At 42.2% G+C, this 23,599-nt stretch overlaps 1 protein-coding gene across 1 annotated transcript in view; it reads right to left on the bottom strand.

The window, feature by feature from the left end:
- Positions 1–23,599, bottom strand: part of SPRED2 (sprouty related EVH1 domain containing 2) — a 121,074-nt gene that overhangs the window by 10,333 nt on the left and 87,142 nt on the right. Inside the window, exons 3-5 of the mRNA XM_059943175.1 lie at positions 21,188–21,365; positions 13,209–13,377; positions 10,958–11,022 (exon numbers count right to left, since the gene is read on the bottom strand). Coding sequence (XP_059799158.1) covers positions 10,958–11,022; positions 13,209–13,377; positions 21,188–21,365 — 412 coding nt within the window. The remainder of the gene's footprint in view (positions 1–10,957; positions 11,023–13,208; positions 13,378–21,187; positions 21,366–23,599) is intronic.

The raw sequence follows: 23,599 nt of genomic DNA, 5'->3' as shown, positions 1-23,599 counted from the left end.
CGCCTAGAGCCTGTGCTCCGCAACAAGAGAGGCCACCGCAATGAGAAGCACATGCACTGCAACGAACAGTAGCCCCCGCTCGCCGCAACTAGAGAAAGCCTGCGCGCAGCAACAAAGACCCAAAGCAGCCAAAAATAAATAAATAAAATAAATAAATTTATAAAGTTCCAAAAAGTTTCCTTGTATTCTAGATTGCTAAGAGTTTTCACCAAAAGATGTTGGATGTAACCAGATGGTTTTTCTGTATCTATTGAGATGATTACAGTCTTTCACCTTTGTTTCATTAATGTACGAATCAAACAGTTAAACTTTGCTAATATAAACCATCTTTGCATGCCTGGGAAATGGTCTACTCTACTGGTCTTTCATTACATTTGTTTTATAAATATTTGATGTGATTTGGTAATATTTTACTTTAAAACTTTACGTCTAGATTCATAAGTGAGTTTGGCCCCTGTTTTTCCTCTACTTGAGCTCTTCTTGCTCATTTTTGTAGCAGGGTTACGCTAGTCCTGTAAGCTGAGCTAGGCAGTGTTCTACCTTCTTCTATACTTTGGAACAATAGCTATAACATGGGAGTTCTTTTTTAAAAAAAATTGAAGTACAGTTGATTTACAATATTGTGTTAGTTTCAGGTGTACAGCAAAGTGACTCAGACACATACACTTTTTCCAGATTCTTTTCCATTATAGGTTATTACGAGATATTGAATATGGTTCCTTGTGCTATATAGTACATCCTTGTTGCTTATCTATTTTATGTACGGGAGTTACGTTTCTTAACCACCTAAATTTGGTCCCCCTTTTAAGGGGTATACCTTTGACTACATTTTCAAATTTTTCTGTGGTTATATTAAAACACATATTTTGAGTAATAAGCTTTGCATGGCCTGGTCCTAAAGGCAGTAATCTGAGACAAGAGTTTAATAAGGAAGCACAGGAGGCTGAGAAAAGAAAAGGAAGGGAGGTGGAAGCAAGAGTCAGGATGTACTAACATGAAAGAGTGGCCCCTCCAAGCTTAATAAAGTAGAGACACGACCAGCCTGATCAAGTCCACACTGGTAGGGAAAACACTGGAAGGCTGGCAACCAACCATCGATTTTCTTCTCCCTCTTGGGGATGGAGACAAATGGGACGGATGCCACCTCCAGAGAGGCAAGCAAACAAGTACAGCTGCTTGATCCTCTCTGTATCCCCAGGAGCACATGAGCTGATGTGAACATGCAGCTCGTACAGCCAAGCCTGATCCGAGCAGCCATTTCTGGAGAGTGACAGGCCTATGTGTTTTGAATAAGGCATAGAAAACAAAGTGAAGAAACTGTTTAAGGAGCTAATCTGCGCCATCCAGGAATCATACAGAAACGTTAAGCAAAAATAGCACTACTCGGAGGGAACTGGGAAACCTCGACTCCAGGCCAGGCTAGGCCACATGTCTTGGGCCAGTTGTTTAACCTCTGTGGGTCTCAGTGTCCTCATGTGTAAAATAGGGAGTCACCCTGGATGATCTCCAAGGTCTGTTTGAGTTCTAAAAGTTTTATGTGTAATCCTTCTGCCTTCCTCAGAACATTACAGAGGAGTCAAAGTCTATTGCTTAGTTGATTCAAGAGCCACAGGATGTATGCCAACTATACCTCAATAAAAAATAAATAAAATAAGAAGTCATCACCATATAGGAAAAAAAGCTGCAGGATTAATTCAGATTGATAAAAGTAGAATTCTGCCCTGTCTTGTAGATGCTGCAGAATTTTTTTTTTCTTGGCTGTGCCCTGTGGCTTGCAGGATCTTAGTCCCCTGACCAGGGATCGAACCTGGGCCCCCTGCAGTGGCAGCGCGGAGTCCTAACCACTGGACCGCCAGGGAATCCCCGATGTTTTGAATTTTTAAAGACGGCTAGCTAGTAGTTATGACCCCAATTTGTATTATTTTTACTGCAATCTACCACCAAAATAGATTTCAGCCACTGATACAACCAAAGCAATATTCAATATTCTTCCTATTGCAGGGGCTTCCATTTTATTTTTTAAAAAAGCATGTATACACACGTGCATTTATATATAAGCATATAGCATTCTTCTCAGCCTCGGGCTGGGAGATGAGACTGATCTCATGGAAGTCTGGGCATCTTGTGCCTCTCAGAAGACAGTAAACTGTTCTGGGCTTCAGGAGGCTGCCGGCTCCGGTGGTTTGGCGCTGAACTGTTGTTTCTAACTCTTCAGCAAAGCAAGCCTTTCCCCTCAGTAGCTGTTAGACCGGCAGGCCTGTGGCCAATCCTTTCCCCTTTGGTAAACAGGAACTTGTCCCCCATTCTGTCAACAGGTCGCACTGGCTCACCTGTCCTCAGGGCCTACATTGGTTCCAGGTGTCCTCTTTGAAAGAGGCAAGCAGAGCAGGAAATCTTTTACAGCTCCAGCTAGCAGGCAGTGTGGGTCTAAGAGGCTGCTGGTGGGGGGAAAGGAGATGACTCTGTCCTAGACTCTAAGACATTATCCTGTCCAGGACCCGGAGGATAGATAAAGTGGGCATTCTTCTACGGTGAAAAACAACAACAAAACCAAAATTCCCACACATTAAAAAAAAAAACAAGTTTTGGGACTTCTCTGGTGGTGCAGTGGTTAAGAATCCATCTGCCAACGCAGGGGACACGGGTTCGAGCCCTGGTCCGGGAAGATCCTACATGCCGTGGAGCAACTAAGCCCACGCGCCACAACTACTGAAGCCTGCGCACTCTAGAGCCCGTGCTCCGCAACAAGAGAAGCCACAGCAATGAGAAGCCAGCACACTGCAACGACGAGTAGCCCCCGCTCACCACAACTAGAGAAAGCCCGCGCACAGCAACAAAGACCCAACGCAGCCAAAAATAAAAATAAATAAATAAAGTTATAGAAAAAAAAGTTTTATGTTTCTAAATTTTGAAATTAGGTGAAATTCTGACACGAAAGGAAAGGACTCTGATAAACCCACAGCTTAGCTTCACTGGTAGGGCTGTGACCAGGAAGCGGGTTTCAGGTAACCTTGAACATGTACTCTGCATGAATTAATAAAATGGAAATAGTAGTATATTACTATCCACAGCTTAAAAAGATGAGATGATACATGTGTAAGTGAAGAAAGACACAAGTTGGTGGACTACCAAAATGCCTTTGGGCTTCCTGAAATTGAGAGCATTTCAAAGCTTTTGTCTGAACCTTAGACATTTAATTGCTTTAATTTATCCACTGTAGGTATTACGTGTTGAATAAAAAGATCCTCCTCTTACTGTGCAATGTGAGCTTGATAATTACTGGCATTCAGAAGATAAAGCCGCTCCCACCCATCTTCTGAGAACTTCCATGCCACCCCATGCGGTGCTGGGTCTCAGCCAGCAGCATTTATGGGACGCTGCTCCCTGGTCTCATGCACAAAGCATAGCTGTCCTTCCCCCAAAACATTTTTGCTTTTCTTAACAAACCCCCATAGATTAGTTTCACCACTCAAACTCTGTAGAGGTAATTTACATTTTCAACCTATTTTCTCTTTTACTTATTCTCTCCCTGCACCACTCTACCCAATCCCTTAATTCCAAGGGTAAAGACCACAGAAACATTTTTGATCAACTGATCTTCTAAAATGAGACTGGGGCTCTCAGGCGGGCACAAGAGAACCCCATAGTGCCAATGAAGAAGTCAGTTGAGGTTTTAAGCCAATGTACTAGTTGAAAAGTCCATTATTTAGGTGGCTCTTTGGCAATGATGAGAATCCGGTATATTTCATATGCGAAATCTATTGAAACTTATTGAATAGATATTTCCTTTTCTTAAAGTTCTCTGAAAGGCAGCAAGCAGATTTGGGGTTTGCATTCGAGGTGAACAGTGTATGGAACGGAGCACAAGTTGCTTCACCTCTCTGAGCCTTGGGGACTTTATCTGCAGAAATGGAAGTGTCAATAAGTACCTCATGGTCAGTCGTGAGGACCAAATACAGTATCGTACATGAAAGTGCAGGGCACAGTGTCAGCGATAGCTCCACACCACAGTGCCTTTCCTTCTCCTCCCCTTGGGCCAGCAAACAGAAACTCAAAGGAAATATTTCACCCTGGGAAGGTTTTGAGTCCAAAAGGATCAATGATCACAGCTAATTAATGGCAGAACCAAGCTTAGACTCCTGGCCTCTCCCCAACCTCCAAACTCTGCACAAACAGGAGTCACATGCCACTTTACCTTTTAAAAACATCCCCTTTCTTAGAAAATCAGTAAACGAACCCCATTTATTACAAAACTGGTAGATTTGCCTTCAGTTTTAATGTGTGTTGGGGATGGATTAGGTGGAAAAAACTCTTCAAGAAAAGGAAAATTTTGTGGTGTGCTGCAGTCTTCTGCTTCTATAAGTGAAAGCTTGATATTTACAGAATTCCACAAATTCATTTTTTTCTACTTAATCAAGAATGAAAATAACCACAACTTGCAAAGACTCAAAAGCTCACCTAGGACAAAACAAACTGCTGCTTCATACTTTGGTTTCAACCACATGTTCTAGCTACGCTTTAGAAAATACCTGAAGTGGACGGGAGGGGTTGGAGATGTCATTAGGAGCAAGTGCTCTGAATAGCCAGAAAGTAATCAAATGCAGCTTGTGAGGAACAGGATATCAAGGGTTCAAGCATAGGGCACGAGGAAGAACCACGTTTTCCAGTCTGGGCAAAAACATGGCTAAAATCTGACAATGCTGTAAAAGACATTTTTCCTATGTGAAGGAGGACTGCCTACCTAAACAATTAAAGGATGATGAAACACCACAACATAAACAAAGAAAGAAAGAAAAAAAAAAAGAAAGGCTGGTTAACATCTTTATTGGAGTATAATTGCTTTACAATGGTGTGTTAGTTTCTGCTTTTTATACACCCCAAGTATCTTTCTATAAAGCAAATATTTCCCTAATCCCCCAGCTTTAGAGACAGAATCCAGCCACTCAGCACAATGAAAGTGAATCAGCTATACATATACATATATCCCAACCAGCCTTTCTTTTTTTTTTTCCCAACCAGCCTTTCTTAACTGGGTTCTAGGAGAGAATTCCGACCCACACAAAATGCTATGAATGACTCTTCTCGATTCTGCAAATGACGGTACACAGTTAGTGCTATTCTAGGTGCACAAGAGAGAAGTTAACTCGTTACATAGGATGGATGCTGTAAAGTGTGAGGGGTTCATTAGGAATCCCTATTGAGAAGTGCTGCCCAAATCCAGAAGCAATACTGACGTGGGAGAATAAACCCTGGAGGTGGGAAAATAAATCAAAACCTTATAGGGACTTCCTTAGTGGTCCAGTGGCTAAGACTCTGCACTCCCAATGCAGGGGGCCCGGGTTCGATCCCTGGTCAGGGAACTAGATCCCATTGGTTGCAACTAAGAGTTCGCATGCCACAACTAAAGATCTCACGTGCCACAACTAAAAGATCCTGCGTGCCGCAACTAAGACCCAGCAGAGCCAAATAAATAAAAAAGAAAAAGAAAAAGAAAAAAAAAACCTCATAAGGGCCGGCCTTCCTATTGCTATTCTGGGGACTTCTAGGCTGTAACACACACTCAGGCTCCAAGTCTGTCACATGAATGGGCCACATGGGGCACTGGTTACATATTTATCCTCTTATCTCTTCTCCCCTTTCCAACTTGGGTCCAGGAGAACCTAAAACATAACTCTTGCATAAGGTTGACACATAAAAAATAGAGCAGCTGAAATACCGTAAATATAATTATTCAACAAATGTAGAGCAAAACAGCAGTGGTGAACGGGATAAGCGAGGAGATGGTGTTCATTGCTCCTCCACTATGAACTGGCTGTGTCATCTTAGGCAAGTCGCCCATCTGACTCCACGACTTGTGTCTATAAAATGAGGCAAATCCTACTTTGTTTGCCAGAAGGAAGGAGGCTGGCTCAGTTGACGTGGAAAAAAATCCCTTCCAATTCCAAGACCTAGAATTCTGAGGAGTTGGCACGTCTACAGCTATTCTCACCTCCTTGCAAGCCAAACATTTCCAGCTAACTCTTGTCAGGTCTCCTACCTTTAATGTGCCATTATTTCCACGGTGGACACACTGCTTCCTAACACTAGGCAGAAAAAAACAGCCGGAAGAAGAGCACGGAGAGCCACACAACTCAACCTCTGTTGCGTCTCTTCAGTCTCTTTAAACCCCCAGATGGGGGAAATCAGGATTGCTGGATTCCTCCTCCTCCCTTGACCACCCCCCTCCCCGCCTTTTTGAGAAAACTCCCTCTCATTTTTTTCTTTCTTAAAAAAAAAAGTCAATACGTGTATATCATTTAATATCTCAAGTAGCGATCTCGCCCCTTCCCATCTCAGCTTCTCACTCCCCAGAGAAATAAACCTTCAATTTTTGTGGCTCTTTCTCCTTGTATTTCTCTCTCCATCTTTTTAATAGCATCTTGTTAATACTACTCTTTCCTGATTTGCAGCTTTGGATATTATTTAAGGCCTTCTTATTATGGAAGATGAAGACTTAGCTATTTTATACACCCCAAGTATCTTTCTATAAAGCAAATATTTCCCTAATCCCCCAGCTTTAGAGACAGAATCCAGCCACTCAGCACAATGACAGCTGAAGCACCGACAGCACTTGACCACAGATTCTCAACGAGTCTGCTCTGGAAGTACGTGTACCCTGCAGCTGCATTCTCCCAAGATCGTATTAAAATTCTCCTTGTCTAGCTACGAAGATGCTAATAACATCTGTAAATGATTTCAGAGCTCTGCAGCAGTAAATAAACCACCAGGTTTCAATGGATCCAATCCTACAAAATAGGAACTTGGAAAATTGTTCATTAAATGGCTATAAAACCCAGAGCCTCTCTAGTTCTATATAGTCCCTTTTACTCACTGCCTCCCCATCCCCGATGACCCCCTTCCTTGTGGGCCCCAAACCGTCTGGGCCCAGAGTCTTCATCTGTAGGGCGCCAGGAGAATGTCAGTCCTAGGCTGGGGAGCAAAGCAGCTCGGCCTCTCCGCGGAGCTACACTGTCCATCTCTCAAGTGCACGTGGGCCTCCTCCACAAGACATGCCAGAGCACGTGTCTCCCCCACAAGACAAAAGCACAACAGAGGGGCAGACTCTCGAGGGTCCTTCCATTCTGTCCCTCTCAAGGCTCCCCGGCTCTGGGGAGAGAAGTGAAAAGCTGTCTGCCAGAGGCACGGATGAGAGTGGGCTGACTCTCAGCAGGGCCCCCAAATGCCCGCCACAGAACGCTAGCCTTTGTTGTCGTCGCTTTATACCCTCTGCATTACTCATCTTACAAACTTGTACCAAATGGCTCAGGCACTGGAATTCCCTCCCACATCCGTATTTAATGCCGGGCACACCCTGGCCACCTAGGTATTTGCGTTCACCTGGACGGATCACGGTATCTGAGGTCTCCCAGGGAGCAGAGGAGACCGTGCGGGGTGGAAGGCAACAAGGAGCATGAACAGCCAAAGGCTTGGAGTGGGTGATGATGCTTGGAGCTCGTCTCCTAGCTGTAGATGCGTCGGAAAACACAGCGAGAAAAATAGGACATGAAGCTACTGGGAATCCCTCAAAATCACCCACCTTCAGATGGTCCCCCAGGATAGCAATAAAGCCAATGAGTAAAATATGAAACCCTAGGATTGTTACATACTCTATTGGGGTTCAGAGCACCCATTTATTGAGCACCTATACAGCAAAGCTTTATAAGGTTGTAGAGACTATAATGAGGACTGCTTCTAATTAGCTGAAGAGTCATTCATTCAGCAGATAAAATACGAAAACCAAAAAAAGCCGCAGGCTTTCAAGTAGCAAGAGAGAAATAAACAAGAGTCCTAGGAAAACCAAAAAAAGCCGCAGGCTTTCAAGTAGCAAGAGAGAAATAAACAAGAGTCCTATGGGATTTGAAAGAAGAGAGAACAATCATAATTGGTTCAGGGAGGAATACTAAGACACATAGATGGATAAATAGCCCAAGACTCAGAAAATCAGAGCAGTGGCTAATCTGGAGTCTCTGCTGGCGGCTCCATCAGGAAAGATGTGGACACACACCAGGCTGGTGGCAGGAGAGGCGTGGCATGACTGCAGAGACAACGGTGTTGGCGACTGGCAAGACGCATGGGCAGAGTATGTGTGTATGTGTCCGCACACGCATGCACCCATGCTAAGCTGGACGCTAATTACCATCCTGAGAAGGCAGGGGGACAGGCTAGTTTAGGGGCTGAGAGTCAGGAAAGTATGAGACAGCCCATGCTTGGCGAGCACCCAAGCCCAACAACTTCTCCACAGTGGGTATGGGGGGTGCCCCTTCCTCCACTTCATCCCCCAACATGGAACGTGCATCCATATGTTGTCCAATGTCCTATTTTCCTCCCGGTCCCAAGGAATCCCCTGAAACAGAGGGAAACCCCTGGTTCCAGCAGCAGAAACAAAAGATCTACTCCTGGTTCCTCAAGTTATGTCTCTAAAGGTTTTCTCCCACATACACCGTTCTCTTAGAAAATTCTCATTCTGGCTCGTCATAAGTTGTAAGAGGCTCTATCACCATTTATACTCTTTCTATAATAAATGAGTTCCAAGTTCTAAACATCTGTCTTACCAATAGAAGTTTTAGAACGCAACAAACCTTGGGAAGCTATAGGTTACACAGGAGTTAACGCAGCTGCTCTCTTCCATGGCTCCAGCTTTCAGAAATCTCCCTGATTTCTTAGGACAAAATGTCTCACGACAGGGAGCTCGTGAACAAACAGGAAACCTGGCGCATTAGCCCCTGACGACACTCCCATCCTTACATGGGATGTTGCTAATAGTCAATGGCTTAATGACTGGGCTTGTCTTGGGGAAGGGAGGTACTGTTATTAATAGGCCCCTGTTTGTAAACAAGTGGAATGAAGGCAAGGATCATATACATCAGGGCCCACAGGGAATGCAATTAAGTCGCCCTCCTCCTGCAGTGAGTTTCCGAGTGTCTGGAAGCAGCGGGGCTGTTTCTATACTTCCTTCCAGGCATTCGGCCTTACCCTAGAGCAGCACATTGATTCCCTGTGGATTAAAGGACAAAACCAGGAGGGATGCTGGCTTCCATCATCAGCCTGTTCCCTCTTGCCCTCTCCTGCTTCCATAAATCACTTCTGGCAGGTAGCTGGGAAGCAGCTGCGAATGACAGTTTTGCTCTGGAGCACAGGAAGCCACCTTTTAACCCGCCTGCTGTTGTTTGTCTCTCAAAACGTGACAAAGGAACAGATGTAAGCAACATGCCAACTGTCGAGAGGATCTGCTTGGAGCGCTATAGGAAGCCTGCTCAGGGCTACATTACACCAGCCGCTCTGCGGAGGCACAACTGAGTTCATTTCCTGACATATGCCCCCCCCCGTTGCCCCCGTCCCAAGCACTCTCTACTCACGTCAGGTCGGGGTCTGCAATGCTCAGGCAACTCAGTACATGCATTCCTGCTGCCACCTTCGCTCCCCGCCTCGAAGCCCATTCCCAAACCCTGTTCCAATGCCACCGAGGTCTGGTCCAGCCTCAGCTCCCAGGGGTCTTCTCTGACCCCCACACCGCTCCTTGTAAAAGGACCTTGGGCCAGAGCACTTTACAGTCTGTGCTGGCTTCTAAGCTTCTCACAGGCCCATCTCATCGCTGTCCTGACCACCCGGTTACATCCATGCGGGCTGGAGCTGGGTTCACACACCTCTGTCTTCCCAAAGTAGTGTTTTTCAAATTACTAGTTGCAGGATGAGTGGGTCGGGAATCAAGTTTAAAGGGTTGCAACTAATATTTAAAATATTAAATAAAAACACAGCTTATAAAAGATACTCTTGGGACAACTGAGGAATTATCGGGGAACTATTAGATGATATTATGAAATTCCCATTAATTTTCTTAGGTCCAGTAATGCTGTTGTATAGGAGAACGTCTTATTTTTACGCGATGCATGCTCAGGTATTTAGAGGCGACTTACTTTCAACTGGATCAGCAGAAAAATTATGTGTGTGCGCGCGTGTGTGTAAGTTCACACACATGCACAGATAAAGCAAATGGGGCAAAATGTTACAACTGTTGACTCTAGGTGTTCAACTGTGCTATTCTTTAAATTTTCCTGTATGCTTGAAAAGTTTCATAATAAAAAGAAGAAAATAAAAAGGAAGAGAAAAAAATCACAACGCCGGGCATGAAATATGATCTGGTTTGGGATGTCTATGGATGTGTGTCCTAGGTTACAATTTAAATGTATTTCTTCCTGTGGGTCAAGGCCGAGACTTTGAAATGCTGCCCTACAGCTCCTGACGGCAGGAAGCACACAGCAGGTGCACACTGAACTGTTTGTTTAATTAACTTCTAAAAGCACAGAATTTTAGTGAAGGGGCAAGCTGAGAAATCATTTTGTCTCCAGTTACATCCCATTAACTCAAGCTGTGTCAAAATATCCAAGCCGTTTCCTGCCTTAGCACACTTGGCCCTAACCTCAACTCGGCCTTCAGGACTCTCTTATCAGATGTTTAATTACTCATCAGGAAGGCTACTCCCCTGCACCGCACCCACCACGCAAGGGAGGTTGGGGGAGCTGGTTGTTAATGTAAGACTCTGAGAGTAGGGTGACCAGTTGTCCCAGTTTGCCTGGGATTGAAGTATGTATTTTGCTGGACTAGGGACTGTCGGTGCTAAAACTAGGACAGTCCCAGGCCAACCAGGATGGCTAGTTACCTTAAATGTGAAGGAAGACTGGGCGAGCGCCCTGGACAGCTCTAGGGGAGCTGATACTATGTGCCTTGTAGCATCACAGCAACATGAGGGACCAGGGAAAACCCGGGGCAGCAAAATTATGACAAGGCAGAGATCTCCCTGACAGCATCCCAACAGCAACAGCAAATACCAAATTGCCAAGTGTCTCTCATGCCCCTAAACAGAACCTCTCTCTGATTATTCACCAACTCCTCTGGAAAGCAAAGGATGATGGGAACTTACTGTAAAAACGTCATCATCACCAAGCTCAGCCTCATTATGGATGGTGGAAGAAGATGTCGTTGAGCCTAAAAAGACACAAAAACCACAAAAAGGGGTTTCTAAAGAGGATAAGTCAAAGCCAATCATTTAAAACAGTATATTTAAATAAACCACATCCTATGCCTTTCACATGTGAATCACCAGCAGAAATATGTTACCTGGAAATTAAATGCTTTTAATTTACCCTTCTTAATTGACTCTAGCCAGCATGTTCCCTAAATGAATTTTGCCTACTGTTGTTCCCAAATCAACCCCTCAAACTCCCTCACTGGCCACTGGAGAACAAGTACACAGAGAGGCACCACAGAGGCCATGCATCACGACAGGCCTCCACCAGTGACCCCCATGCCCGCACTGTGTAGTGGGAAAAGCAATGGATGGAGAACTCCAGGTTGGACGGGCCACAATCTCACTGCATAACTGGACTTAGAGTTCAGGGCTTTTCATTTACTCATGAGGGGATTTGACTAAATAGCTAGTATGGTTGCTTCCTGTGCTGAAATTCAGACACTGTACTCTAAACCCCAGACTGTGGGAGCCACCTTCTAAGCTGATACCTGGGCAAAGAGGTTTTCTCTTGCAATACTAGGGTATCAATGAGTTTTCTTCGTTTTTGCGGGCCAGCATTTAGGCTCATTTAGGCTCATGTCAGAAAACCCAGTTTATTCCATCAGGGAAAAAAATGGTCATTTAGGGTTCAATTGGTTTATTTGTTCAACGCTTTCTTCATTCTGGTAGGCAAATCACTATAACTTCCCCTTTTCCTTCCTAATACCACTCTGTAATGTGTGGATCAAATCAACTGACACTGTTAATGGCCAAAAGGAAAAACATACTTAAATTTGCATGTGATAGATCTACCAAAAGGGAAATTCAGTCTCTATCTTCTCCTTTTCTTCGTTACGTCTTACAAAATGTACATTTGGAAAATATTTTGCTATTACATGAAACTGAAATCAACAGACTTGCTCAGAAAGGAATGAGAAACATTTACATTTCCAATGAGGGATCACAGGAGGAAAAACAAGTCCCACAATACCCTATGCGCAATTCCTATTCATATCTGAGGATTTTTCTCTACTATTTGAATTACTCTAGTCAATCAACGTTTAAGGCAAGTTTGATAGAACAGAGCTAGGTAGAGTGTATACAGAGAAAAAAATTACAAGAGAATCAAATTTTGTGTGTAGCTTCAGTGACTAAGTACATGGACATACTGCTTCTACCAATAACACAGGAGCTACTTTCTCTTCTAAACATTTAAAAGCTATGTTTAATAACAAGATTTTAAACATTTGCCACTTGTGTCAGATCTATGATGTGAACACTGGCTGTTACTCATTTTGGCCACCCTGGGATTGCAGTTCCCTGATTCGTGTTCCAGCCAGAATTGTCTCCCTGCTGATGTTAAGAGATTTTTCTTTTGAGATTTGCTTTTCTCTCTTCCCCCAAATCCGCAATGAAGAAAATGACTTCAGAACATATTTATCTCATATACAAATAAAACATATATTCTTTTGTGATTAATCTCCCCAAATTCTGAATTTGGCTTTACCATGCCTTGCTTAATATTCCTTTATTCACAGGGCCCTGGCTATGGAACCTTGAACCCTTCGATTTGATAACTGAATGTGTCGAAGTGGAGAATTTGTGTGTTTGGACTCTGTGGACTCTAGAAAAGCCCACGAGAACTCACTGCCCAAGAGCCTTCCAGGCCACGATTAAATGCAACACAGTGTTTACCAGCTGCTCACCCATGGACTAAGGAGTCACAGATTCCTTCGCCTTTTCAGTGGCAGACGTACCCCCTGGGCTCTCCTTACACAACAGTGGGAAGGCATGGAGATTTCTGGGCCCATTAGAATCTATTCTCCACCTCTGGACCAAATCTGACCAAAGCGGTTTCTCAATAGTCAGGGAAAGGTAAAACACATCAAAAAGTCATTCACATGGAAGTCTAGAACTTCTCTTTTCAGAGCAGTCTAAAAACCAATTGGAATCACTCATTACTCTGAAACCCATCTCCTTTTCCCCTGCACTGTCACTTAAAGGTGTTTTCTCCTTGGATGTTCCTAAAGTTTTGGCCTCTACTGACCTGGCCCCCAACCTTCCTGCAAATAATCCACAAATATATGATGGCAGACAATTCCGATTAAAAAGAACCTGGAAACTTCCCATAGTCCCACTGAGAATGCAGCGATAAATTCAATACCTTCTATAAGGTCTTCGATTGCTTTCCTCACTCCCCTGTCAAAGGCTCGAGCATCAGCAGGGCTTTGGAAAGTAAGTCCAAACTTCCTATTGTCGACCTTCCAGTGATGAAAGGTTGGGTTGGCTTTGGTGTAGACCAAGTCCTTTCTCACATAGCATTCCAATACCACCTGAAGGATTGAAACACACAGGCGGGTTACTTGTTAAATCGTCATGATTGTGTCTGGTTACAAAAATCTAACTAGGAACCATCGTCCTTGGTGGCAACTAATGAAAACCCTCCCCTCTGCCTTCACGTATCTTTGAAGGCTTCTTGGAGGAAGGCTTTGTCTGCCTCTGTTGACCATCCACTCCTTGCTACCCCGCACCCTTGGTGGTCCTCGCTGTATTGCTGTACCCCTTAACCATGCTCTTCATGTCACTCATTTTCCTTCCTCCTGCCCCTGACTAGGGGGCACTAAGCTGAGGTCCAGTCTTGGGGCTTTGCTCTGTTCCAGGTTGACTGCTTCTACATCAGGGGTCTCAATCTTCCTTCTCCTGTCCTAATGGGTGTCTCTCAGTGACCTCAAACTCAACAAGCTGAGAAAATAACTAACTTGCTCTGAAAATTCTGCCCCTAGTAACTTCCCCTTATCTAGCAATGCCAACCCCTCTCTGTTCATTCTCTCTGGCTCAAATCTCCGTGGTTTTCTTTTGTCTCTTCGGCTTTCTCTATCCCCTGTATTATTATTCACCAAGTCCATTTCATTTTTCCTTCAACATCTTTTGTATCAACCCTGTTTCAATTGCTACTACCGTGATCTAGGTCTCTACCTAGATCTAGGTCTCTAACCTTTTATCTGGATTATTAGAACAATCTCCAAATTTCTAGCAATCTCGTCTCAGAACTGCCTTTTTACTAAGCTACGACTTTGAGCAGATTGTCTTAGACCTTTGACCTTTTTATCTCTAAAGCGGAAGTAACACCAACGTTATCAATGAACGTGCATATGAACATGCTTTGAAAACACCAAACAGTAAGAAACCTAACAGGGTCATACACGCTTCCCAGTATATCGCATTATGTTTTACTCTTTTATTTACTTCAGTTTTTGTCACCTTCACAATTTAGTACTTGGTCTCATATTATTCTCTAACAGTTTTGTGTGCATTAGTCTTGTTCTCCTAACTAGACTGTAAAAGATCAAGATGTTTTATAAAATAACTCCCTCTGTGTGTAGAGTGCTATTGCTGGTAAAGATCCCAGAGTTTAAGATTATAGAATAAAAGAGGCATTGCAATCATGTGAATGTAAACTCCAGTCTTTATTCATAGAAAGCTCCAAAATATTGACAATATTTATTTCTATGGTTTCATTATATATATATCAAAATGATTTTGCTAAGTTTTACTAGCTTTGATCTTGTTCTGGCAAAGTTCTACATTTAACAAAATGAGATCTTATTAATTTTTAACCAAGTGAAAGAATAAAGGCCTGCCTAAATTAATAAAAATTCCAATTAGAGAGAATATCTTTAAATGAGTACAACTTTCAAGAATACATCTAAGCAAACAGAAATTAAGCATTGCCTAATAAATGTTCCCTAACTTAATAGATGAGAATAATAGTCTAACTGGCATATCAAATAGCAGTCCCAAGCAGTTAACTTTATTCCACTGTATTGAAAGAAGACAACAGTCCCCTCGCACAGTTCTATTTATGATTAAATTGCTTACTATGGCCATTTTCCCCTAAGAATAGCACAATGATTAAATGTCAGCCCAGCCCCATTCCAAACTGGGGAAATCCAAATAACCAAGGCTTTAACTAACAAATGTTATCTATTTTAGAATTTAATAGTCTCAATGCAAAGTCTCAAAATAACCTTTTTTGTAAAAACAAAGACTTCTGGTTTTCTCCATATTTTTTGGGTGAAAAAAATTGTCTTTGGTTGACATTTTCTGAGTTTAAGATTATTCCAAAGGTACATCTTCCTAGAGAAGTGTAATAAGTTCTTGGAAAAGTAAAGTTCAGCCACCTAAATTATGTGAGGGGGAGGAGGCCAGATACCATTTCTTTGTTCTCTTAAACAAAATTACATCATTACCTATCTAAGTTTAATGACAAAAATGAAAACGTTCAAATGCTTTCATCTTCCTAACAGGTATAACCCCTCTAGTGAAGTTTTGGCATAATAGGTATCAATCTTCTAAAATGAAGTTTAGGCATTGACTTAAAAGTTGAGAAAGGCTTTTAAAAATAGCTTTTTAAATGAGATGCGTGGGGAGAAAAAAAAGTGATTATATATTCTTGTTGGAGGTTTCAAAAAAATTGATACAAGAAATCCACATTGTAGAAGATTTAAGTAATTTAGGTGAGTCCAAGAAGGTTCCATTCTTGCCCATCTCACCCTCCCTACCCTCAACACCTCTCCCTCTCCAGAACTGCCCACTGTCGGTATGGTGGACACAACTCTAGTTCCCTTCCTGCAGCTTCTTTACATACGCATGTAAGTTTATGTGTGTGAGTCTGTTTAAATGTAGCCAAACCTATAAATTGGTCTTCAACTTGCCTTTTCCCCAAAAACATGTCTCGGAGATATAGGAAGGTAAAAAGGATTCTGTTTAGTGGCTGCATAAATAATATTCCTCAGTATGGATATATTAAAATTATTCAGCCATTCTCCACACTAATGGGCATTTAAGTCATTTCTAATTGGTCGCTTTTACATTGTCTAATGCTAGAATGAACATCCTTGAACATGTTCTCAAAGTTTGGTCTCTTGGGAGCCTTCCCTCTGCACCCCCAGGTCCTTTCAGGGGGTCCGGGATGGCAAAACTATTTTCATATATTAAGACATTTTTGCTTTTTCATTGTGTTGCCAGTTCTGCTAATGGTGCAAAAGGAATGGTGGGTAAAACTGCTGTGCTGAGGCATGAATCAAGGCCAGGCAGTGGCACCAAACAGTACCAAAGTCACCGGATTCACCACTGTCACATGGTCAAAGTAAAAAAGGCCAGTCTTATGTAGGATTGTCTTTGATGAAGCAGTTAAAAATTATTATATCTTGACCTGTGAATACACATCTTTCATCTCGTGTGATGAAATGGGAAGTACACATAATTGGATTCTCATATCTGCTTCTGCATTTGATCTGCTGTAATACGTTGCTTTGGCTGAAGTATGGGAATAAACTCTGGCTTTGCACAAATGCGTAGTTAGAAAAGGGAAGAGTATCTCTCACAGCCTTTTTACTTGTACTGCATGGGGAAGAATGACGATTGTCTCAAGGAAAAACGTGTGTAATTGCTGCAGTTGTGAGTTGAACTAACTAATTTCCTCATGGATCACCAGGTTTACCTGAAAGAACAGCCTTCAGGTGAACTACGGTTATTCAGACTTGGGTACCTGGCAGACGTTTTCTTGAAGATGAACACAGCGAGCCTGTCACCTCAAGGAAAACAAGGAGATATTTGTTGCCAATAATAAAATTTCAACTTTCAAGTGAAAATTAGAATTTTGGACAGCTTCCCAATACTTAAGACTTTTCTAATGAGATCAGTGGTGATATTAAGAAATGTGATTTTTGATATTGTAGAATTAAATGTATCAACATTTGGAAGATCTGTTTAACTCAGTAAACGATTATTTTCCAAATGACCAATGCATGACATTACAAAATCAGGAATGAGTAAAAGATCCATGCAAAGAGAAAGATAAACCAGTGGATTTTAATGTAATAGAGTATAAAAAGGTCACTGATATGGTTTCAGAGTCCACATTTAAGAAACTACTACAAGCCGAGTTTTGGTGTAGCATCAAAGAAGTATATCTACGATGGTCTGAAAAGGCTATTAAAATATTTCTCTGTTTTCCAACTACATATCTGAGTGAGGCTGGATTTTCTTCATATACGTCAATCAAAACATATGGCCACAGATTGAAAGCAAGAGTAGACATCAGAATCCAGCTATTTTCTATTAAGTCAGATATTAAAGAGATCTGCAAAAATGCAAAGCAATGCTATTCTTCTAATCATTTTTTTCCTGGAAAATAGTTATATAGTTATTTGCCTATTCTTGCCTGTAAAGAATGTCATTTAAGCTAACACTACTGTTTAATTAAGATTTTTTAACAATTTGAGTTTTAATTTCTAGTATGGTAAATATTAGTAGCTATAAGCTACAAGATAAAAGCGTTTTGGGGTCCTCGATACATTTTTAGAGTGTAAAGGGATTCTGAGACCAAAACTCTCCGATAACTGTAGCTATCCATAAAGCTCTGCAGTCTATTTCCATAGGATAGGGTTTAGATGTGGAACTGCCAAAGTAAAAAGGAATACACATTTAAAATTAATATCCTGCCAAATTGCCTTTCAAAGAGCTTTGCCAGCTGTAACTCCCACCAAATGTGTGTGGGAGTGCTCACAGACCTGCACTGGAACGATCAACCTTTTAGATTTTGTGATTCACCTTCATAAGGTAGTTTCTCACAGGATTCATTTCAGAAGTAAAATCCTCTAATCCATCTAAAATAAGATTCAACTCAGAAATTTTTAGTTGACATATAATTTCTCAGGAAAACTTGATTGTCTCCAACTCACAAAAAATTATCCAAATAACGACTTTGTGAATGGATATTTGGAACACAGACTTTTCCCGTAGAAACAATGGAAGTTAAGTTCACAGGCGTCAACACAGAAGTCAAGTAACAACAACAAAAACCAATGTGCTGAATTCTAGAACTGCACTCCATTGGAAAAACTACTGACAACAGTTTCTATCAGAAAAGGCTGGTTGTCCCGGCTGGAATACTGGGAACTCTGATACCATCCATTCTCTGTATTCCCCAAATGATCTCCACCCTCTCCTCCCCATTCCACCACTGAGGGGGAGGGGTGTCCTTCAACAACCCCACCCCATTTGCACAGCTTCCAGGAGGATTCATACCCTCCAGTGGGCAGAAATGCTGCATTACGTAAGCTTGGAGGCCAAAGGAGGAGTCACCATATTGCCAAAAGTGTGTGTGGGGTGGTGTGTTAGGAGTCCAGGATTTACCAGAGTGTGAAACAGGCACAGTGAGGGATGGAAAGATGCAGAAGCACATCTGGGTGTATGGGTGTGTGATTTAACTACTAGTGGATATAATATATAAAAGTCCAGAAGTGTAGAGTCACAGAATGTAAGGGGGACAAGAGGAGGGAGAGGGTGATGGAGAAACATGACAGGGGAGGGGATGAGGCACACAATCCTTGTGCAATAGCAACACACAACAGAAGCTGGTCCACAGCCAGGACTGTCCTATTCCCATGCAGAGCTGGTATGAAGGGACCAGGTTTTGGCTTCACAATGAAATGGTTCCCAGGACTGGCTCTGCTAATGACTCTGTGCCCCAGACTGAGGAAATGCATCACTTCTTGGAGAATTGAGGTTCCCCATTACAAAGTGTAGATTATATCCATAGTATCCTCCTCCTTCAGAATGTTGCAGGAATTTAACTGAGGTTATTTACATAAAGGGCATCAAACAAAATTGTAGAAGTTCACAATTACTATGGTCAAGTCGGTGGTACGATACAAGTTTATAAACGTATCTATAAAATGAAGGGGCTGAATTAGACAATCTAAAGGCTATTTCAGGTTGACATATTCTATGACAAACCACAGAAATACCAGGAAAAAATAGACCTAAAAAGATATAACCATTCAGGTACAATAATTTGCTAACACAAAAGTAGTAACAATAAAAATAAAAAGGGAAAAAGTGAAAAAAATTTTTCTAGCAAAATTTTTGTAGGAAAAACACCCCAACTAAAATCAAAAAGGCAAGCAATAGATTATAAAAATATGTGCAAATATGCAGATGAAGATGAGTATCTTTATTATACTTGGAGGGCATACATATCAAGGAGAAAAATCAGGCCCCAAAAGGTAAATATGCAAAGGACATTGACAGATAATTCACAGTTAAGACTGTTTAACAAACAGAAAAACATTTGATCTCATTATTAATCAACAAGATACCACTGTTACTCTAATCAAATTGGTAAAGATTTAAAATATGTGACCCTCAGTGTGTTAAAGAAAATTCTCATATATGCTGGTAGCAGCTCTTTGTACAAGTATCAAAAGTCATAAAAATTTGACCCCTCAAATTATTCCAAGTAAATAATAAGTGTGGAAAATGCAGGTAGATAATACTGGGGGTAGTGGGAAGGGAAGGAATCTTAACATTGGACACTAAGGAGATCCTCAAATAAACAACAACCTGATACCAGCAACATGGAAAATTTCTTATGAGAATATCTTATGAGATATAAAACTTTAGGGACTTCCCTGGTGGTCCAGTGGTTAAGACTCCACGCTTCCACTGCAGGAGGCAAGGGTTTGATCCCTGGTCGGGGAACTAAGATCCCACGTGCCATGTGGCCCAAAAAAACATAACAAAACAAAACCACACCACACACACAGATATAAAACTGTTTACGAGCTCTGATTACAGCTAGGTAAAAATAAAAATATGCACAAAGGGGAAAAAAGCTATATCAAAGGGCTAGAGGTAGTTATGCACATGCGACTTTGGCTCAGTTTGGGGTCAGAGTGACAGGGTATCAAATACTGGTTCCCGGCCCCCAAGATGGGTCATCCAGAACAAGGAGTCTGTCTGAATCTTAGTTTCTTCAGTTATAGCTATACAGGCTACTGTAAGGATACAATGATACACCTTAATTAAAGGGCCAGCATTGTACTCAGCCCTTAGGTAAACGCTGGATAAAAGGTACTTATTTTACTTTTTCTTGTTAGTGTGGTTACATTGCCTTTATTGTGAATATCTTATAAACAACAATGTTTTAATTATTTGACTATTATGTAAGGAATTTCTTGAATGGCCATGTTTCTTAAAATGAGCTATATTCTCCCTTTAGATTTTCATTCATTTCATTTTCAGAAATGAATCAAGTGGGAAAATACCATTTCTGTTAATCCATATATAACATTTAGAAGTTGTTCTGCCTTATTTTGTAATCTTTATAAACATTAAGAAGTGGTTGCAGAAGAAGATTAAGTTTGTATACTCAGCACATAAAACTCAACACATGCCGCTGTCAAGGGTCTCAAATGTACCACTGACTTATTCCTGTGGTGTCTTTGTATTCTCTCTGTTGAGATCCTGCATGATCCTGCACGTTTTGAATCAATGGTTGGCTTTGGAGTATACATTCCAGGATCGAATACAGATAGGAGCATGTTCTCCCAGATTCAAGGCCACCAATTAAAAATAGACAATTTTCCTTCGTATCATAGATTCCTTCATAACACAGAACTGGACATCCAGTCCCTCCATGAAACTATGTTATAAACTATCAACGCCCCCACCTTTGTGAGATAATGATTACTCTCCAAAGTGCCTATTTTTAAGCATGTAGAATTATTACAGGAGTGTAATGCCGCTGCTTTTTGTTACTTTCTTTTCCCAAACATGTTTTATTCATTAGCTTATGAAATAGAAGCTGCAGTATTTTTGAGATAAACATTTATTTAGAAGTAACAAGACGTCAGACGACACTTCCTCTTTGCATTCTATCTCTCACCATCCAAACCTTGATGGCGTGCTCCATGAATAAACCCAATGTTTAAAAAAACTCTGACTTCACAGCTCACTACGACGTGATTCATAATAAAGAACATACTTTCGTTTTGAACATCTTGTTACAGTGACAGAAAGACAGCTTAATTAATCAAGACGCAAATAAGACAGCCAAATGCACGACTTGTAAGCATCTGAGTTATACGGTGTGTAGTAAAAAGTGACTTCACTGAAATGCCAAGGTTAGGTTTTGCAATTTGGCGCCAGCCCCGTGAGTTCTAACTTTGGAAGCTTTTGCAAGAGTCTGAAGTCAGAGAAAGAAGGAAAAAAATACCTACAGGAAAAGGGCTATGATTTAATGTCAAGAAATCAGTCGTTGCTAATTTAACCCACGCGTTGCACGTCTGCCATTACCAGTTTGTCTTTCTGTCGTTCACCATGGATGAGAAAGCCGCTTCGTCCATTGCCTTCGGGGTGCATGACCTTACAGACCCCCACGCGACTGATCCCGCCTCCTTCCTGTGGGAACCATCCCCCGCTGGAGTCATCTCTGGTCATAACCACAGCCTTGACGCGCACAATATAGCTGTCACTAAAACGACAACAAGAAGAATGGGGCATGACAATGGTCTGGAGCTGGAGGACACGTTTCACAGTGCAAGGGGACCACAGCCAGCATTTTTTGGGACTCATCAAAAGAAAATCTACGCCTGGCAGCAACCTTAAAAGATAGCCTGTATCAATGTTCAGGGAAAAACCCCAACTCTTAAACTCAGTATACAAGTACGTTAAAAAAAAAAAAAAAGACGCCCAGTCATTAAAAAATATTTGTGAATCTTTGAGGATGTATGCAAGCATAACATTCTCCAGTTTCTAGGTGGACGTGTTAATAATAAAACTAATGAACTTCTATCTACAGTTTGGTATCTCTAAGTTCGGAAAGACGAGTCTATTAACTTAAGAGGACATTATGGTTTCAACCCTTAAAACTTGGTTTATAATGAATGACCAAGGCTTAACATTTTATAAGGCTAATAATCTTCTCATTTAGCGTTAAGTAGACAGATAGTCCACTCCTAAATCACAAATTCACCGTGCGATCGTTTATATTTCAGTTCAAATACCCTTTACACATGTGTAGCCTTCTGTTTATGATTTTATTTTTTCCAGTCTAAACTTTGATTTCGCAATAAGTTCTTTTGCACATTGGCCAAAAATCCTCTTTCTTCTCCAGAGACCAACCCTAGCTTCTTTTCATTCTTCAGCACTTTTCCGAAACTTATTTGGATTTTCGGCAAGGCCATTAAATTCTCACTTGCTGTTTTCTTTCTTGGAACAACATTGCTTTTTTTAATCCTTCAAACATACATCCCCATCTTCTACATGCCAGGCGCTGTACCAGATTCTAGGGAAACAAAGATGCAGAGTAACACAGAACCCTCTCTTTCTTCGCACCCCAGGCACAGTGCTCAGAGCCTAGCTGAGCAACCTGCGATCTGCCAAACACCACTCAGACTGTCCCTCTGCCCCACATCCTTCACCTCACTCACCCCCAAAGGCAAAGCCACCCAGGTTCCCTACCACCCCCTGCAGCTCACCCACTACTGTGACCCAGCTCCCCTCCCACTGTGCCCCTGGGACTCAAGGACCAACATCCCCCTTTACTTCCTAAACCCTTCCTTTCACACTTGCTTTTATTGTGGTAAAATACACATAATGGAACATTTATTTTAGCCATTTTAAGTGTACCATTCCGTGGCATCAAGTACATTCACACTGTTCTGCGACCATCACCAGAACATCAACCATCCGTTTCCAGAACTTTTTTCATCTTCCCAAACTGAAACGCTGTACCCTTCAACACTAACTCCCCACCCTACTCCCGGTCTCTATGAATTTGACTACTCCAGGTACCTCTTGTAAGTTCCGTTCGCTTTCTTAACCTAAATGAAAACACGCTCTGGCTGAGTCACGTGGCCCACCCGTGTGGCTGCCTTCTGTCTCCTGCACCCCTCCCCCGCTCAGCCTAGATGGGGGGTAGGGTACCCACCTCTACTGCAGGCTATCGGCACTCTCTCCAGTTCCTCTGAAGCTCACAAGTCTGACCGTGCCCCCTTCCTCAGACCTCTGGTCACCTCTCCTCATCCCTTGAAGAGGTTAGCAAGTGGGCTTACTGTCCCTCCATCTCTTCACCATGACCCCTGGCATGATTCTTCGTAGTTTCATCATTCACCCAGAGGATCCTTCCAATACTTTGACCTCTCAGTTTCTGGAACTCTTCTCCTTCAATGTCCTTGTCTCAGCCACCCAGGCCTAGGTCACTCTCTTGACCTTGTCAGTCTTAAGCATCCCGCTCTCCAGCCACCATCTCCTTACAGTGCAGCTCACACTCTAGATTCCAATAATTCTTCACCTCACCAGGGCCAACAATCTATTGTGCCCTGTTCTCCACACCCTCATGGTCTCACTTGATTCTCTACCCAACTTAAGTTCCATGGTCTATCATGATACTCTTGCAGAAAACCTAAACATGCTTGCCTTCTCTTTCCTTACTGAAGTTGCCCAAACTCCAAACCCTGGTGAAATCCTACCATCTACTTAACTCCATGCCCTCACTCAGGCTGCTGCACATGGTCAGAGGGAAAGACCCCACTCTACCATGCTCGGAGGTCTACTTTTGAAGTCCTAACCACTAAACTCAAGTGGGTCTACCCAGCATCCTGCTACATTTCCCTGATCCATCCCCAAGAAGACTGTTTCATATGTCCTCCTGCCCCCTCCCTCTCAGATGATGGATGAGCATGCTTTAATTTCACTGAGAAAATA

Source organism: Balaenoptera ricei, chromosome 13 (genome assembly GCF_028023285.1).
Source record: "Balaenoptera ricei isolate mBalRic1 chromosome 13, mBalRic1.hap2, whole genome shotgun sequence".
NCBI classification, from domain to species: domain Eukaryota; kingdom Metazoa; phylum Chordata; class Mammalia; order Artiodactyla; family Balaenopteridae; genus Balaenoptera; species Balaenoptera ricei.
This window is presented reverse-complemented; position numbering and strand designations above follow the sequence as displayed.